The 20,085-nt window shown below is 30.9% G+C and overlaps 1 protein-coding gene across 1 annotated transcript in view; it reads left to right on the top strand.

Annotated features, from left to right (window-relative positions):
- The first annotated feature begins 7,954 nt into the window (after positions 1-7,954).
- The window catches only part of LOC134692434 (uncharacterized), a 30,254-nt gene continuing 18,123 nt past the window's right edge, over positions 7,955-20,085 (top strand). The window contains exons 1-9 of the mRNA XM_063552886.1: positions 7,955-8,060; positions 9,858-9,998; positions 12,778-12,819; positions 13,251-13,327; positions 14,270-14,347; positions 16,167-16,305; positions 16,896-16,937; positions 17,369-17,445; positions 18,388-18,468. Coding sequence (XP_063408956.1) covers positions 8,030-8,060; positions 9,858-9,998; positions 12,778-12,819; positions 13,251-13,327; positions 14,270-14,347; positions 16,167-16,305; positions 16,896-16,937; positions 17,369-17,445; positions 18,388-18,468 — 708 coding nt within the window. The 5' untranslated portion in view covers positions 7,955-8,029. The remainder of the gene's footprint in view (positions 8,061-9,857; positions 9,999-12,777; positions 12,820-13,250; positions 13,328-14,269; positions 14,348-16,166; positions 16,306-16,895; positions 16,938-17,368; positions 17,446-18,387; positions 18,469-20,085) is intronic.

The raw sequence follows: 20,085 nt of genomic DNA on the forward strand, positions 1-20,085 counted from the left end.
CAAGAAAATAACCATCATTGGAAGTTAACCAATCAAATTTCTCCCCCTTTTCTATGTGTGTACAAGGTTTAGACACCATGTAACCTCAAGATTACTAAATTTTCGATAAAAATCACAAATTAAAAAATAATGGTGTTTAGAAATACCCAAGACATATGTTTATGACACAGAAATAGTTTTACTGCAATAAAAGGTAGGATTAATTACCTACAACGGTCAAATTCAAGGGAATATTTTTTTAGACCTACTTTCGTATACAACCGGATGTGATATACCATGATTTGGTGGTATTACACCTGTATGATCGCCAATGGTTTATACATGTAACAAATAATCCATTTAACCAGGTACAAGACAGCTTATTTCTACTATAAAACTTTTAATTAACCAATGCAAAAGTAGTGTTTACTTTTATTATAAATCATGTTATTACACAAACTCATCAAGTGTTTCTGGAAAATAAATCTGATCTCTCTAGTCACAGAAGTCTAAGAAGAAGAATGAATTTGCCTAAAATGTACACCAATAGTCATCACTTAATGTTATTTCGATATAACCTGATATGGTTTGGTATTGATTTGATATAGGGTTGTCATTACTCAATATGGTTTTGTCATTACTCGATGTGGTTTCACCATTATGCAATATGGCGATGGCATTGGTCAATGTAGTTTTAACATGTTTATTAGTACTTGATATGTATGTGACTAACACCTAACGTAATGTAGTTGTTGTGGTTTTGTTATTTCGTAATGACGATCTGTCTATATTTTGATATGGGCGTCACTGACGAGTCTTATTTAGACGAAACGAGTATCTGGCGTACTAAATTATAATCATTGTACCTTTGATTACACCACTGGGTCGATGCCACTGTTGGTGGAATTTTCGTTCCCGATGGTATCACCAACCCAGTTGTCAAAACTTCGGTGTTGAAATGAATATCAATAAGTTGGTCAATTTTATAAATTTACTGTTTACAAGATTTTTAATTTTTCAAAAAAACTAAGGAATTTCTTATCCCAGGCATAGATTACCTTAGCCGTATTTGGCATAATCTTTTGGAATTTTGGATCATAAATACTCTTCCACTTTGAACTTGTTTGGCTTTATAAGTAGTTTGACTAGACCGTCACTGATGAGTCTAATGTAGACGAAACGCGCGTCTGGCGTACTAAATTATATTTCTGGTACCTCTGATAACTCCTTAATATGGTTTTCATATAACGTTAAGATGTTTTGAAATTTGAATATTGTCATTTGACCTATACCTCATGTTCATGGTTCGGTGGTTAAAGTTAAGTTTTTCAGTTTTGGTCTTTTTTCTAATACTATAAGCCAAAGGTCAACTATATTTGATGTCTGGAAATATTTTATGATCTAAATGGTTTTCTGTTCATGCCTGCCTTGCATGGATTATCTGACCTTGACCTCAGTGTCATGGTTCAATGGTCAATGTTTAGTTTTCTTGGTTTATATTACGGTAATATGACAGTTGTTATAAAGCTTTATATCTAGGATTATCAACATAATATCCATGCTTAGTAAAGAATGCGAGACATTTCAGCAGTGTCGTTCATATCAATACATTACTTGGTGTTATCGGTATGCGACTTTTTGTTAAGTTTATTCAATTGTATCTGGTGTAAAGATAATGATGAATGAATAAATAGCTTGATATATTTTGTTGCAAATGCCTTGAAAATGAATATAAAAAACACCACAAAAAGTCAAATTTCAGATCAACAAGATATCAATAAAATTAAAAAAAAAAAAAAACAACAAAAATATAGAGAACTAAATATTGGATGACAAAAAATAAATTGAGATCAGTTTTTTTTAAATGGTGCTGTTATTTATTCACATAAAAAAGTAGGCATTTTGTGTCACTGTGTTAAATTTGCTACATTTACATGATTTTGTATATGATAGAAAAAAATACCAACCAGAATCAAACTAAAGTGCTAAAATGAGTTTTTACATATTTAACTTTGCTTTGAGAAATTGATGAACTAGACATAACAGCTTTGTTTACATTGAGCTATTGTAGTTGTCTCTTCTCTTTGGTTTTGATTGTTATTGTCTACTATTCTCTTTTGGAGTTGTCTCTTGTTTAGAAAGTATAAAAAAGACGATGTGGTATGATTATCAATGATACAACTATCCATAAAAGACCTAAATGGCACAAACATTAACAACTAAAGTTCATCGTACGACCTTCAACAATGAGCAAAGCCCATACCGCATAGTCAGCTACAATAGGCCCCGATAAGACAATGTAAAACAATTCAAACGAGAAAACTAACGGCCTTATTCATAAAAAATATGAACGAAAAACAAATATGTAACACATAAACAAACGACAACTACTGAATTACAGGCTCCTGAGTTTGGACAGTCACATACATAATTTTGTCATTCAATGAGAGTTTGATAAAGACGCTTCCTGGTTGATATTGCTTTTCCATCCACAGAAAAGATTTGTGATAAAGGGATCATTACACAAGAAAAAAACAATTAAGGTAATTAGGAATATATATATATACATGTTACCAAACGACTCTTTATCATGTGTATAAGTCACCAAAAGAATAAATTTTGTAAGAATTTATAAATGTGTGATCTTGTTATAGGAATAATATTTAATGGAATAGTGGTACACCATCCTTTGTGTTTATCTTATTCCTGATTTATATGCTAAATGTTATGCATATTGTCAAACATACGTCAAAAACAAACTAACAATACCATGTTAAAATGAAAAAAACAGTCAAATACCAACAACAATGTACAAACAAAACACAGCGGCTTTATAAGACTGTCTCCTTTAGTCTCTGCCCCTCCACCTTAACAACAACAAACAAAGGAAAACGAACATATGGTGACTTTTTTTATTTTATGTTTGGTGGCATTTGGTTTCTTTGGTAGAATTGTCTCATTGGCAATTACCTACATGTGTTTTTTTTTTAAATAAAGCAACCAAGGGAACAATTAAGTTGAAAAATTGTGAAATATCTTTGAGAGCTTTGTATGCGTTATAATGTCTGTGAAATTCTTACACAGTCAAAATAATAACCTTTTTATAGAAGAGGGACGAAAGATACTAAAGGGACCAGCCATGGGATAATCGTAATCGGTAATCGTAATCCACTGTAATCGATCACATTTTGCAGTGTAATCCTATGTAATCAGTAATCATGCCATTTCTGATTTCAGGTAATCGTAATGTAATCGATTACATTGCCAAAAACAGGTGTAATTATGATAACCTTTAGATTACTTTAAGATTACATTTATATGATTACTTACTGATTACAAATTTATGTATATATATATATATATGTATATGAAAACAGTTTTTGATAGACAAGATGAAAATAAGAAAATGTAAAGCTTGAATGAAAAATCTTGAAACTAGTATTCATAATGATGGGACCTTGTTTAGTGTGATGAATTGTATCATCTACATAACAAATTTGAATAACCGAGTGTGTTATTTTGTTAACAGTTTACTAAAGGAAATTGCCTCTCCAATATCTCGTTGTGAGATTGAGCTCTTATTATACAATTATATGCATTGAATGCATTTTTTTTTTCTTGTTTGAAAATTTCTGATATGAACTCTAATTTAATATTAGTTTACCAAATACTTTCACAAAGATAACATTTTTGTTCGCTTTGGGGATTCCGTATATCGTCAGATTATCGGAATTCCAATGGGGACTAACTGTGCACCACTTATTGCGGACCTCTTTTTGTATTGTTATGAGTTACAATTTATGACAAAAATAAGCAAAGACCCATCAAAACAACATCTGATAAACAAATTTAATAATACTTTTAGATATTTGGATGATATTTTGGCTCTCAATAATGACGACTTCAGTATGTATATTAATGAAATTTATCCTGCTGAATTTACATTATTTAATTTATGATAAAAGGGATGATTTTTCATTTCCTATCGTTAATTATCCGTTTTTAGATGGTGACGTTCCCTTGTCACCATCTTACGGTGTTTATATATCTCAACTTGTACGATTCGCTCGTGTTTGTAACTATGTTTTAGAATTTAACGAGAGAAATTTATGTATTACTGAAAAATTATTACACCAGGGTTTTCGATATCACAAACTAGTCAAAACTTTTACTAATTTTTATAATCGGTATAAGACATCATTCGTAAATATAGCTCAACATGCAGACTTTTTATACGTTCAGGTATTTCACATCCAATTTTTTATGGAAATATTCTTTATAAAGCACAAAGGTGTCAGTATTCACCTCAGAAACTTACAAAACCTTTAAATAGACTGATTAAGAAGGGATATAATTACGATACTGTTGTCAAGTCATTAAAGATTGCATATTTTGGCGTTAATATTGAGTCACTGATAAGGTCTTTGCGTCGGAACTAAAGACATTTATTCTAAAAACAGTTGTTGGCATGACACGGGTTATGTGCTTCTCATATATGTTATGATGGTATGATACTAAACCCCTAACGGGAAGGATTGTGCCTGATGTTCATATGATAAAATCATAATCTTTCGGTCAGTTTAATTGAAGTCTGGAGCTGGCATGTCAGTTAACTGCTAGTAGTCTGTTGTTATTTATGTATTATTGTCATTTTGTTTATTTTCTTTGGTTACATCTTCTGACATCAGACTCGGACTTCTCTTGAACTGAATTTTAATGTGCGTATTGTTATGTGTTTATTTTTCTACATTGGTTAGAGGTATAGTGGGAGGGTTGAGATCTCACAAACATGTTTAACCCCGCCGCATTTTTGCGCCTGTCCCAAGTCAGGAGCCTCTGGCCTTTGTAAATCTTGAATTATTTTTATATTAGTTTCTTGTGTACAATTTGGAAATTAGTATGGCGTTCATTATCACTGAACTAGTATATATTTTTTTAGGGGCCAGCTGAAGGACGCCTCCGGGTGCGGGAATTTCTCGCTACATTGAAGACCTGTTGGTGACCTTCTGCTGTTGTTTTTTATTTGGTCGGGTTGTTGTCTCTTTGACACATTCCCCATTTTCATTCTCAATTTTATTGAAATTCGAATGCAGAACACATTTAGTTCCAAATCGACCTTGATGGTCGACATAAATATATGAGCCCACTTAATTCAAAATGGAAGTTAAAAACAGATTTCATTTATTGACAAATTGATTAAATTTTGGTCAATAAATTCGCATATAATATGTGCAGTCTAATTCTTATTATTTTTTAACTATGATCATTACGGCTCATCAATATACACAAGTACATGTACAGTGTATACATATGGCATAATATAACAAACTATATGCACAGTAAACAATAGGTATTACGATGAACTGGTTTTTTTTTAATTTAAAGATAAATGTATATACTTTCACGACTGTCCTAAGTTACAAAGCTGTTTTGTGTTTTCACCTGACAATAATACTATTGGATATTAATTAGATCAAGTACTAAATATTTTCAAACAAATAATGACAATCAACCACTTTAAACTTTATTGATATTGCTTTTATGACAATACAATTTTAATACCCAAGCTCACCTATGGTTTGTTAAAAGTTTTTAAAGTAGTGATTAACACCTGTGTCAATTATGTCCCAGCAGACAATAAAACTAAACCTCTTATTGTTGAAGTCCGTACGTTTACCTATAATTGTTAATGTTTGTGTCATCTTTGTCTTTTGAAGATAGTTGTCTCATTGGCATTAATACCACATCTTATTTTTTATATTAATTATTTTGTCCTTATTTGCTCAGGTTTTTTTTTTAATTAGGCAGTGGGTTAAAATTTGTAAAAGAAAGTTATTATTTTTGATAAAGAAAGGACACTTTTCTATAGCTATTTTATAAAGGTACACATGTTACACTGTACTTGTCAATATTTTTTTTTAATATGATAAAGTTTAGGTTTTTAAAAAGATCACCAAAATTAGCTTTTTGTGTGGATTATTTTCAAAAAAAGTAATCTAATGTAATTGATAAATTATGACATATTTACTTGAAAATGTAATCGATTACATTACAATTATACCATATTTCATAAGTAATCAATTACAATAGATATTTTCTATCATATACAAAATCATGTAAATGCAGCACATTTAAAACAGTGACACAAAATGCCTTCTTTGTTTTATGTGAATAAATAACAGCACCATTTAAAAAAAAACTGATCTCAATTTAATTTTTTGTCATCCAATATTTAGTTCTCTATATTTTTGTCTTTTCTTTAAATTTTATTGATATCTTGTTGATCTGAAATTTGACATTTTGTGGTGTTTTTTATATTTATTTTGAAGGCATTTGCAAAAAACTATATCAAGCTATTTATTTATTCATCATTATCTTTTCACCAAATACAATTGAATAAACTTAACAAAAAGACGCATACCGATTACACCAAGTAATGTATTGATATGAACGACACTGCTGAAATGTCTCGCCTTCTTTGCTAATCATGGATATTATGTTGATAGTCCTAAATATAAAGCTTTATAACAACTGTCACATAACCGTAATATAAACCAAGAAAACTAAACATTGACCAATGAACCATGGAAATGAGATCAAGATCAGATTAACCATGCAAGGCAGGCATGAACAGCAAACCATTTAGATCATAAAATATTTCCATACACTGAATATAGTTGACCTTTGGCCTATAGTATTAGAAAAAAAGACTTTGACCACTGAACCATGACAATGAGGTTAAGTCAAATGACAATAGTCAAATTTCAAAACATCTTAACGTTATATAAAAACCATATTAAGGAGTTATCAAAGGTACCAGAAATATAATTTAGTACGCCAAACGCGCGTTTCGTCTACATTAGACTCGTCAGTAACGGTCTAATTAAAGTATTTATAAAGCCAAACAAGTTCAAAATGGAAGAGCATTGGGGATCCAAAATTCCAAAAGATTATGCCAAATACGGCTAAGGTAATCTATGCCGTGGATAAGAAATTCAATAGTTTTTTGAAAAATTCAAAATTTTGTAAACAGTAAATTTATAAAATTGATCAACTTATTGATATTCATTTCAACACCGAAGTTTTGACAACTGGGTTGGTGATACCATCGGGAACGAAACGTCCACCAACAGTGGCATCGACCCAGTGGTGTAAACAGTTATCAAAGGTACAATTATTATAATTTAGTACGCCAGGCACGCGTTTCGTTTAAATAAGACATGTCAGTGACGCCCATATCAAAATATAGACAGATCGTCATTACGAAATAACAAAACCACAACAACTACATTACGTTAGGTGCTAGTCACATACATATCAAGAATAATAAACATGTTAAAACTACATTGACCAATGCCACCACCATACAAATAATGGTGAAACCACATCGAGTAATGACAAAACCATATTGAGTAATGACAAACCTATATCAAATCAAAACCAAATTATATCAGGTTATATCGAAATAACATTAAGTGATGACTATTCCATATTGAGTCATATCAAACCAACATTACGGAATGTCAAAACCATATTACATAAAGACAAGATATCATTAAGTAATAATAAAACAACATAAATTAATATATCAGAGTTCAACATAAAACAGCTGCGGCGTTCCATAGATTCGACAGTTTGTTTATGTGGCATTTATAATTTGTTTCATAAATATGTAAAAAAGGCGTTCAGTGCTTTTTGTAAGTTCAAATTTGTGTGACTTAGAGTATATTTTAGGCAAATTCATTCTTCTTCTTAGATTACAGTGACCAGAGAGATGGGATTTATCTTCCCAAAACACTTGATAAGTTTGGTTAATAATACGATTTATAATAAAAGGAAACTTTTGCATTTGTTATTTTAATGTTTAAAGTAGATAGCAGCTGTCTGGAAACTGGTTAAATGAAGTATTTGTTACAAGTATAAACCATTGGGGTCATAAATTTAGGCCTGTTATCTAAAGATCCAAGTCGTTTCACATAAGTAGATAAGGTAACATCTAAAGCACGGAGAGGTGAATGAGTTGTTGTATAGAAGAGGAATTACAACTTGAATGTGGATTATGTTTAAAATTCTTCTTCTTGGTAAATAGTTTAATGTTATGACTATGATACCTTGCGTACGATACATATATGGAAAAAAAAAGACACTGAGGAAATTAATGTGGTATATTAACCTTTAGGAACAATACGAGCATTCCCGTTATTTTTCATAAGTCATAAAAACAGTCGAACAGACAAACAACAGTATACAACATGTCAATCCCAACACTTAAAAAGTAAACAATATTTGAAATAATCGGGACCGATCTTGCGTGTTCTGGATAATAAAGCATTCCCTTTTTAACAGTCAGGATTACTGTAAATAATGTTTCAGATAAATCAATACTAGCTTGTATGTTTAAAATAATCTTCAATTACAATTCCTAATTTGTCAAGATATTTCAGTCGCTCAACACATACTTGAAAAAAACGGAAACATCGGGCTGATGGTGGATGTATCTTTAATTTATACATAAAAATAAAGAAAATTGATACACATATTGGTAGATGTCGTCTTTCATTATACTAGATTTTTCTCAAACTATTGAACTGATTATGACAAAACTTAATAAATATGCTTAAAATAACCAGTATAACAAAGGAAAAAAGTCTCATTCAGTTTATTGAACAAAAGGGTCTTCTTTGATATAAGGGTGTAATACCACCAAATCATGGTATATCACATCCGGTTGTATACGAAAGTAGGTATAAACAAATATTCCCTTGAATTTGACCGTTGTAGGTAATTAATCCTACCTTTTATTGCAGTAAAACTATTTCTGTGTCATAAACATATGTCTTGGGTATTTTAAACACTATTTTTTTTTATTTGTGATTGGTATAAAAAATTTGGTAATCTTGAGGTTACATGGTGACTAAACCTTGTGCACACGTAGAACAAGGGGAGAAATTTGATTGGTTAACTTCTAATGATGGTTATTTTCTTATAAGCAATGAAATGTTATGTGAATTTTTTTTTATAGAACTGGACAGGATAAAAATTTACTCATGCCAAGTATTTCTTTATTTGAAACAAAGATAAATTCTGCACAATTTTTTGAAAAGTGCAAATTTTTCAAAGACTAATAGGGGAAAATCAATGGTGGTATTACAACTTCATGTAAATATGTTATCTATCTGAAGATCAAAGTCGTGTAACATAAGAAGATAAGGTATCATATATATAGCACGGAGTGGTGACTGATTTTTTGCATAGAACAGGTTGAATGTGGATTATGTTTAAAATTCTTCTTTTTGGTAAACAGTTTAATATTATGACTATGATACCTTGCGTACGATACAGATATGGAAAAAAAAAGACACTGAGGAAATTAATGTGGTATATTAACCTTTAGGAACAATACGAGCATTCCCGTTATTTTTCATAAGTCATAAAAACAGTCGAACAGACAAACAACAGTATACAACATGTCAATCACAACACTTAAAAAGTAAACAATATTTGAAATAATCGGGACCGATCTTGCGTGTTCTGGATAATAACGCATTCCCTTTTCAACAGTCAGGATTACTGTAAATAATGTTTCAGATAAATCAATACTAGCAAGTATGTTTAAAATAATCTTCAATTACAATTCATAATTTGTCAAGATATTTCAGTCGCTCAACACTTGAAAACAACGGAAACATCGGGCTGATGGTTGATTTATCTTTAATTTATGCATAAAAATAAAGTAAAAATGATACACATACTGGTAGGTATGAGCAATTGTTTTCTTCAGTTATTATCAGAATTGGAATTTCCCACCAAAATCCATTTATTCATATTGTGAAATGGAATATACTTGTATAATTTGTTTGGTAGAATTATTTTTATAGCATTAGCAATTTGTGTAACAACGGCAGAAATATGCGAAGATGTAGATACAACAGCATGTGAAAGGGTTAAACTCATCAGACCTGGCATGTGCAGTGAACCATATATGTCAAAACAGTGTAAGAAGCATTGTGGAAATTGTCGTAAGTTTCAAATATATCACCATATTTGTTTTATCGTTTATAAAGAACAAATCAGGTCGTTTGTTTTGAATATCATTATAGTATTTCAAGCCATGTTAATGTTTCCTTAAAATACAGTAAAAGGTTGAACCAGAGTTACAGCCATACTGTTTTTGAACGCTATTTGGTATTCGTAATATAATTATTTCCTTGTATAAATGACATGGTACATTGTATATGTGCCATGATTGTTTCAATACAATATTAAAAAGCACAGTAAATATTATTTAAGGTGGTACCCAACACTTTCACTAAAATAAATTTGGCTCGTTTAATTTTCCTAAATTTTTGACAATGTTTTTACTTTGACAAAAATATAAAAATTTCAAAATTTTTGAACAACCGTTTTGTCAGAAAAATTACACTGGTTATATAGTAGTTTGACAAATACCGATTTTGATCATCGAGAAGCTTAAAAGAGGGACGATAGATATCAAAGGGACAGTCAAACTCGTAAATCTAAAACAAACTGACATAGCCATGGCTAAAAATGAAAAACAATAGTACACATTACACATCATAGAAAACTAAAGAATAAACAACACGAATAATTCGCTTAATATTCGCTTAACAACACATCGTAACTAGAACGTTTCGCGTACTTTACAGAGTTATATCCCTGTAGTTTAAAAACCTTAAAAGAAACAGCTGAATTTGAAAAGTTATTTTAAAATTTTGTTAAAATAAAATATGAGATTGATCAGCCAATTCCATTATTCGTAAAACAGTTAACATTATTTGTATAATCATAAATTGCATTTGGACGAAGAAAAAAAAAGGAAACACAAACAAATGTTCCTTAATGGTCCCATCAACACAGTAGTAAAATTTAAGATCCTGATATAAACTAATACGACATTGTCATGAATTTTCCATTCAAGAATTCAGAAAATTTTAGGAAACCATGCATAGTTTATACACGCAAAGTTGACCTATGTTAATTAAGCAATGTTTAGGTTTTTTTTTAAATGCAGCTGATTCAGTTCAGAATATTTATGGTTTATAGCGTTCCTCATACATTGTAAATGTAGATACATGCATACAAAAGATCCTCGAATTTACACATCAAATAGGGTATTAGTATCATTTTATGAACTGGCATGAGGGAACTTTACGAGTGGAGAGAAATGTCTGAAAAATGATCTAATAAATACGTCTGCACTTCTACATGAGCATAAATACGTTATAAAAAAAAAATACTTCGAGAGCAAACATTGAGTTATATTCTCCTATGAGACATGGTTATCGTATAAGCAAATTATATCTCTACATTCAAACAATGACATCTTGTCTGGTCGTTTAATGTTGATTTAGAGGGAACGGTACGAAAAATGTCTGAAAAATGACCAAATTGATAAATCTGAACTTCTACATCCTTAAAAACAAATTATTTCGTTGAGAAAAAAATGCTTTGCAATTTTTATCTTTAGGCATTTCAGATTCAGATAAATCTAGACGATTTAATGTTAATGCTGTTTTATTTGATGTGTGTCTCATTATAGTTTAATTGATTCATTTTTTTTTAAAACATAAAGCAGCAAGTTGCTTAAAAGAGGGACAAACGATAACGGAGGAACAGTCGAACTCATAGATCGAAAATAAACTGACAATGCCATTGCCAAATTTTTACTATCATTTAAAAAGTAAACGTGCACAAACACATGCTCTTATATATATATATCTATTTTTAGCTCACCTGGCCCGAAGTGCCGAGTGAGCTTTTCTCACCACTTGGCGTCCGTCGTCCGTCGTCCGTCGTCGTCGTCGTCGTTAACTTTTTACACTTTGAACTTCTTCTAGAGAACCACTGAATGGAATGATACCAAACATGGCATGAATGTTCCTTATGAGGTGCTGACCAAGTGTTGTTACTTTGTAGCCGATCCATCATCCAAGATGGCCGCCAGCGGGGGACTTATTTTAACATAGGACCCTACGGGAAATGCATACAAATGACTTCATTTAGAGAACCCTGAATGGAGTGAAACCAATCATGGCATGACTGTTGCTTATGTGGTGCTGACCAAGAGTTGTTACCTTTAAGCCGATCCATGATCCAAGATGGTTGCCAGCAGGGGACTAAGTTTAACATAGGACCCCATGAGAAATGCATACAAATGACTTCTTTTAGAGAACCACTGAAGGGAATGAAACCAAGCATGGCATGAATGTTCCTTATGAGGTGCTGACCAAGTGTTGTTACTTTGTAGCCTATCCAACATCCAAGATGGCCGCCACCAGGGGGACTTAGTTTAATATAGGACCTATGGGAAATGCATTCAAATGTCCTCTTTTAGAGAACCACTAAATGGAGAAAAAAAAACATTGCATGAATGTTCCTTATGAAGTGCTGACCAAGTGCTGTTACTTTGTAGCGTATCCATCATTCAAAATGGCCGCCAGTGGGGGACTTTTGAATGATATTAAACATAGCCTGAATGTTCCTTTCCTTATGAGGTTGTGTTCTTACTTTTAGCCATATTTTATAATTTGTTATATGCTTTCAAAAACCCAAGTAGAATCAAGTGAGCGATACAGGCTCTTGAGAGCCTCTTGTTTGTCTTATATTCACGTTTGTCTAATTGTCTATTTCATACAGTTTTAGTTTTTACTCTTTTATCATAAAATCTCCTCCATTTTAATCTTCATTGCACGTAAATTATCAAAGTACCCTAACCATGAATAAGTCTAAAGAACCCAAGTGTAAACGATCTTATTTTTCTCATTACCATGATTATAGCTTCAGCAAAAAGAAATCCAAGCACAGCTAGACAAGGCAGTCGTAAGTTAGTTTCAATAAAAAGTAGTGAAATCAATGTCTGGATGTACACGATCAAAGTAAAAATTTAAAAAATAATAATTAATAATACAGATGGGTTGAATTGACATAACAAGTACGAAAAAGGTCAATATTTATTTGGTAGTTCAAGATGGTATTGATTAAAAGTTGATTCTCAACAAGTTCAAAAGAGATTTTTTTTTACAAAAAGGAATGAATATTTTTAGAATCATGGTAAATGCTCTGAATTGGTGGTGGGTTTTAAAAGCAGTTTTATGTGAACTAATGTATTTATTTGATTTATACTATTTGAAAAAAAGTATTACACGCACATGATTTTGGTAGTCTTTACATTGATATTATTACATATTAAAAATTACTTTTCAAATCGTTTTCAATATCAAGTTAAAATGTATACAATTGTTTTTTTTCAGTGACCTGCTACCAATGCCCAACGCATATGTCATATCAACGCGCATGCAAACATACTACACAATGTCAGCCTGGATACGTAAGCATATCGCTAATTTTTAAGTTGAATGGAACCATAATCCATACAGCCTTCATATGTAGTACGTGTATACTTCATATGTTCTTGGTTGATTGGTTGATGCAATGTTTTCTTAATGTCAATTAAGTCTTTCATAAATGGTGGGTTTGTTGGTCGGTATGTGTCCTGATTAATTATTGTTTGGTTTGATGATTTATTGATTGATGTATTGACAGTTTGCATAACGTGAAAATATGCATATATCTAATTAAGATTAATTCATTGATTGCTTGATTGATGTCCAGTGACACAGACACCTCGTCCTCGATTGAATACATTTGGAAAGGTCAACAATTAAAAGCAATAGCAAAATGAAATGTTAGTTTCAAATAGGAAAGTAAAAACAGCAGAAAACCAAATTCGATCAATAACAAATAGATAATACATAGATTTTGAGGAATCCTAGATACAAAAATGATAACGGACAATTCAAAAATAACGAAACCCTCTTATGGATTACGGATAATAGTATCATTGATTTTCTTAATACATATACACGCATGACCAAGGCTCCGTGTTGAAGGCCGTACTTGGCACTCACACCACATCGTCCTATATCTATGTAATACTAGCAAATAAATGTGATTGGCTTCTGGTGTTCATGCCCCAAATGTAACTTATTGTGTATGTCGTTTGTAAGCTATGCGCAATGCATTACTATATTTTTCAAAATATTTGATAGATCAGATCGATACAAGATATAAAAACCAGTACACAAACAAAAATGCAAAAGGAAAAAAAAGACATTTAAAGTGGAAAAAATTAAACGACTCAAGAATGAATGAACAAAAAAGTAATTTAGCAATTATAAGTAAAATTGCAACTTATTAGTACAACAAATCTTTTAGATGGATGTTTCATTCTGAGTTAACAAATTAAGATTTCGATAATTTCTATTTGCAGGTATGCTCTATTAAGAAGTCTTTATCTGAAGGTCGTATATATTGGCCCCTATTTGAAATGGGGTGTATGTTGGAACAGGTATAATAAATTCTTTAAAATATTGAGCAGGAACCCAACAGTTTTTGGGGGATATTATGAATATAGCATTTTGATAGTTTTCAGTTACTTGAATTATTTTACTTATAGAAGGTGCTTAAAACTATCATCTGAGTTATTCTATTAAGTGTTAAAGACATGCTAGAGTAATTATAAAAAGAACATTAAATCATCATTCATACCTGTTCCTTGTTGCATGTATAAGCAAATTATGCTTCCCATTCAAACAATGACGTTTTGTTTGGTCGTTGAAAGTGAGGTTCGGATTTGATTTAAAATTAGTATATCACTACTTATCACATGAATCAATATCTCTTATTTCTGTAGTCACTGAAAATATTTTCGTTTTACGTATGAGTAATTCCGGTATACAATTGTGAAGACTAATCAGTCTTTGATACGCCATATAGATATAAGGATGTGTAATGATCTATATATTAAGGCAATTTTGTTTTCTTACTATTTTCACATTTCAGTTCATCAATTCTTTCTTATATGCATTTAAAAGTAAATAACGTCTTAACCATTTAACACTGACATTTTTTTTATCTTTGCCTATTTCGATAAATTAGAATTGTAAAGGAGTAGGTCCGGCAAGGACCGATTTCGGCCTCTAATTTCAGGTTCATCTGACAAAATATTTTTACCACTTTTTAAACACTTAAGTGTCTATTTCATTTGAATCAATTAGTTCATGTGAAAGATTTTAACTGGTTTAGTCATTAAAAAACGATCCAATTCACAATGATTCAAGCTCAAATATGAAAAATCAATCAAATATGACGAAAAATGTCACTTTTCGGATGGTTTTCGTCAAAAATGAAAGTGGCCGCATCCGTGTTCATCCTAAACCTTTATATATGTTTTGTATTATCATAAAATATAACTTTCATTCAATATTAAGGATGAACACGAATGCTGCCAATTCTGTTTAACACGAAAACCGTCTAAAATTCAAATAATTTATAATAATGCTAGAATTTTGAAGAATTCAGTAATTAAGCAAAACTTTAAGTAGCCAGTACCCGATAAATGTTCATTGTATAGTCGAAAATAGCCCGTATTTATGTAGCAGAAGCACTATTCTATTTAATAAATAACTAAAAGGTTACATTTTATCAATTATGTAAAACTGCTTGATTTTGAGGCCAAGAAGGGCTCTTACCGGACCTACTCCTTTATATATCATTACTTTTTCGAGATATCTTATGATTTAACTCCCTGAAAAAAAAACTGTTTTTGTTTTAAGTATGAATTGTACCGATGTGATGATTTAAGGACATAGGTTTTATGAAGCTATGTGATAAACCATGTTCTGATCAGAAACAGTCAAGATAATTGTCAAAGTTATCGATTAATAATGGATTTCTTGGAGGATTATAGTGATATGGCTTAATCTGTTTTGTTTTTTGTGTGTATTTGATTAGGATTTTCAAAAGTAATTATACATATTTTTTATGCACTGTCAATAACTTCAAACAGCATTACATATCAAAAAAAATCTAATCACAATTATGCTGCACAACGAATTTTGGAATGAACTTTATGTCTACTTCTTTCATAAATGCACTATTACAGAGAAAAAACAGGGCAAGGAAAGCAATTAAATCTGATATTATGTGATAGACATGTACTGCTATCATACGACTGAATCATCAAATGATAAAAACAAAATAAAGCAGTAAAATATGAAATTGATTCACTTAATCAACATATGTAAAAGCATTAGAATAAACACCTCCCTGAGTGTATTTCCTGAGCTTTCATTGTACCAATATTGTTTTCCTGTTTGTTTAAATAGTCTTGTAGCAAGATAGGAAGTAGCTTTGGACGTCGATCCGCATTTGACCTTACTCCATATTGCTGTAAAAATGATCTGTGTAACGATCATGAACCTCTGCCACCTACTACAGTGTTGCCAACTATTCCTCCGAGCCCATGTAAGGAAATATATATTAGTAGTCCTTAAACAATTATTATGTAAGACATTTTGATCAAGTTTTTTTTCTTTCTAAACATGTAAAATACTAGTAATAAAAAATATAATCTATACACTGTAGGCAGTACAATGTATGAACAAACCGTAAGGGTTTCGTGGAATCCAGTGTCTTGCTTACTTTTGCTGTTAATCGCAGGCTCAACTGAAATGAGGAAAAAATCAGTAAAAATATTCTTCTTGGTACTATCTTTTGATTGTAAGAAGCTTCTTTCAATTTTTGCGAAAAAATCCAGGATAGATTATGAATCTAATAAATGTTTTAAAACTTTAACTTTAGACTGTATGTAATTTGAACAGGGAGAAAATCCAAGTAAATTTATAAGTTAAATACAGATACACAGGTACAACAGTTTAACACTTGTTGTTTGTCTAATTGTCTATTTCATACAGTTTTAGTTTTTACACTTTTATCATAAAATCTCCTCCATTTTAATCTTCATTGCACGTAAATTATCAAAGTACCCTAACCATGAATAAGTCTAAAGAAACCAAGTGTAAACGATCTTATTTTTCTCATTACCATGATTATAGCTTCAGCAAAAAGAAATCCAAGCACAGCTAGACAAGGCAGTCGTAAGTTGGTTTCAATAAAAAGTAGTGAAATCAATGTCTGGATGTACACGATTAAAGTAAAAATTTAAAAAATAATAATTAATAATACAGATGGGTTGAATTGACATAACAAGTACGAAAAAGGTCAATATTTATTTGGTAGTTCAAGATGGTATTGATTAAAAGTTGAGTTTCAACAAGTTCAAAAGAGATTTTTTCTTACAAAAAGGAATGAATATTTTTAGAATCATGGTAAATGCTCTGAATTGGTGGTGGGTTTTAAAAGCAGTTTTATGTGAACTAATGTATTTATTTGATTTATACTATTTGAAAAAAAGTATTACACGCACATGATTTGGTAGTGTTTACATTGATATTATTACATATTAAAAGTTTCTTTTCGAATCGTTTTGAATATCAAGTTAAAATGTATACAATTGTTTTTTCCTCAGTGACCTGCTACCAATGCCCAAAGCATATGTCATATCAACGCGCATGCACACATACTACACAATGTCAGCCTGGATACGTAAGCATATCGCTAATTTTTAAGTTGAATGGAACCATAATCCATACAGTCTTCATATGTAGTACGTGTATACTTCATATGTGCTTGGTTGATTGGTTGATGCAATGTTTTCTTAATGTCAATTAAGTCTTTCATAAATGGTGGGTTTGTTGGTCGGTATGTGTCCTGATTAATTATTGTTTGGTTTGATGATTTATTGATTGATGTATTGACAGTTTGCATAACGTGAACATATGCATATATCTAATTAAGATTAATTCATTGATTGCTTGATTGATGTCCAGAGACACAGACACCTCGTCCTCGATTGAATACATTTGGAGAGGTCAACAATTAAAAGCAATAGCAAAATGAAATGTTAGTTTCAAATAGGAAAGTAAAAACAGCAGAAAACCAAATTCGATCAATAACAAATAGATAATACATAGATTTTGAGGAATCCTAGATACAAAAATGATAACGGACAATTCAAAAATAACGAAACCCTCTTATGGATTACAGATAATAGTATCATTGATTTTCTTAATACATATACACGCATGACCAAGGCTCCGTGTTGAAGGCCGTACTTGGCACTCACACCACATCGTCCTATATCTATGTAATACTAGCAAATAAATGTGATTGGCTTCTGGTGTTCATGCCCCAAATGTAACTTATTGTGTATGTCGTTTGTAAGCTATGCGCAATGCATTACTATATTTTTCAAAATATTTGATAGATCAGATCGATACAAGATATGAAAACCAGTACACAAACAAAAATGCAAAAGGAAAAAAAAGACATTTAAAGTGGTAAAAATTAAACGACTCAAGAATGAATGAACAAAAAAGTAATTTAGCAATTATAAGTAAAATTGCAACTTATTAGTACAGCAAATCTTTTAGATGGATGTTTCATTCTGAGTTAACAAATTAAGATATCGATAATTTCTATTTGCAGGTATGCTCTATTAAGAAGTCTTTATCTGAAGGAGGTCGTATATATTGGCCCCTATTTGAAATGGGGTGTATGTTGGAAAAGGTATAATAAATTCTTTAAAATATTGAGCAGGAACCCAACAATTTTTGGGGGATATTATGAATATAGCATTTTGATAGTTTTCAGTTACTTGAATTATGTTACTTATAGAAGGTGCTTAAAACTATCATCTGATACAAAGAGTTATTCTATTAAGTGTTAAAGACATGCTAGAGTAATCATAAAAAGAACATTAAATCATCATTCATACCTGTTCCTTGTTGTATGTATAGGCAAATTATGCTTCACATTCAAACAATGACGTTTTGTTTGGTCGTTGAAAGTGAGGTTCGGATTTGATTTAAAATTAGTATATCACTACTTATCACATGAATCAATATCTCTTATTTCTGTAGTCACTGAAAATATTTTCGTTTTACGTATGAGTAATTTCCTGTATACAATTGTGAAGACTAATCAGTCTTTGATACGCCATATAGATATAAGGATGTGTAATGATCTATATATTAAGGCAATTTTGTTTTCTTACTATTTTCACATTTCAGTTCATCAATCCTTTCTTATATGCATTTAAAAGTAAATAACGTCTTAACCATTTAACAATGACATTTTTTTTATCTTTGCCTATTTCGATAAATTAGAATTGTAAAGGAGTAGGTCCGGCAAGGACCGATTTCGGCCTCTAATTTCAGGTTCATCTGACAAAATATTTTTACCACTTTTTAAACACTTAAGTATCTATTTCATTTGAATCAATTAGTTCATGTGAAAGATTTTAACTGGTTTAGTCATTAAAAAACGATCCAATTCACAATGATTCAAGCTCAAATATGAAAAATCAATCAAATATGACGAAAAATGTCACTTTTCGGATGGTTTTCGTCAAAAATGAAAGTGGCCGCATCCGTGTTCATCCTAAACCTTTATATATGTTTTGTATTATCATAAAATATAACTTTCATTCAATATTAAGGATGAACACGAATGCTGCCACTTCTGTTTAACACGAAAACCGTCTAAAATTCAACTAATTTATAATAATGCTAGAATTTTGAAGAATTCAGTAATTAAGCAAAACTTTAAGGAGCCAGTACCCGATAAATGTTCATTGTATAGTCGAAAATAGCCCGTATTTATGTAGCAGAAGCACTATTCTATTTAATAAATAACTAAAAGGTTACATTTTATCAATTATGTAAAACTGCTTGATTTTGAGGCCAAGAAGGGCTCTTAACGGACCTACTCCTTTATATATCATTACTTTTTCGAGATATCTTATGATTTAACTCCCTGAAAAAAAAACTGTTTTTGTTTTAAGTATGAATTGTACCGATGTGATGATTTAAGGACATAGGTTTTATGAAGCTATGTGATAAACCATGTTCTGATCAGAAACAGTCAAGATAATTGTCAAAGTTATCGATTAATAATGGATTTCTTGGAAGATTATAGTGATATGGCTTAATCTGTTTTGTTTTTTGTGTGTATTTGATTAGGATTTTCAAAAGTAATTATACATATTTTTTATGCACTGTCAATAACTTCAAACAGCATTACATATCAAAAAAAATCTAATCACAATTATGCTGCACAACGAATTTTGGAATGAACTTTATGTCTACTTCTTTCATAAATGCACTATTACAGAGAAAAAACAGG

Source organism: Mytilus trossulus, chromosome 12, assembly GCF_036588685.1.
Source record: "Mytilus trossulus isolate FHL-02 chromosome 12, PNRI_Mtr1.1.1.hap1, whole genome shotgun sequence".
Taxonomy (NCBI): Eukaryota; Metazoa; Mollusca; class Bivalvia; order Mytilida; family Mytilidae; genus Mytilus; species Mytilus trossulus.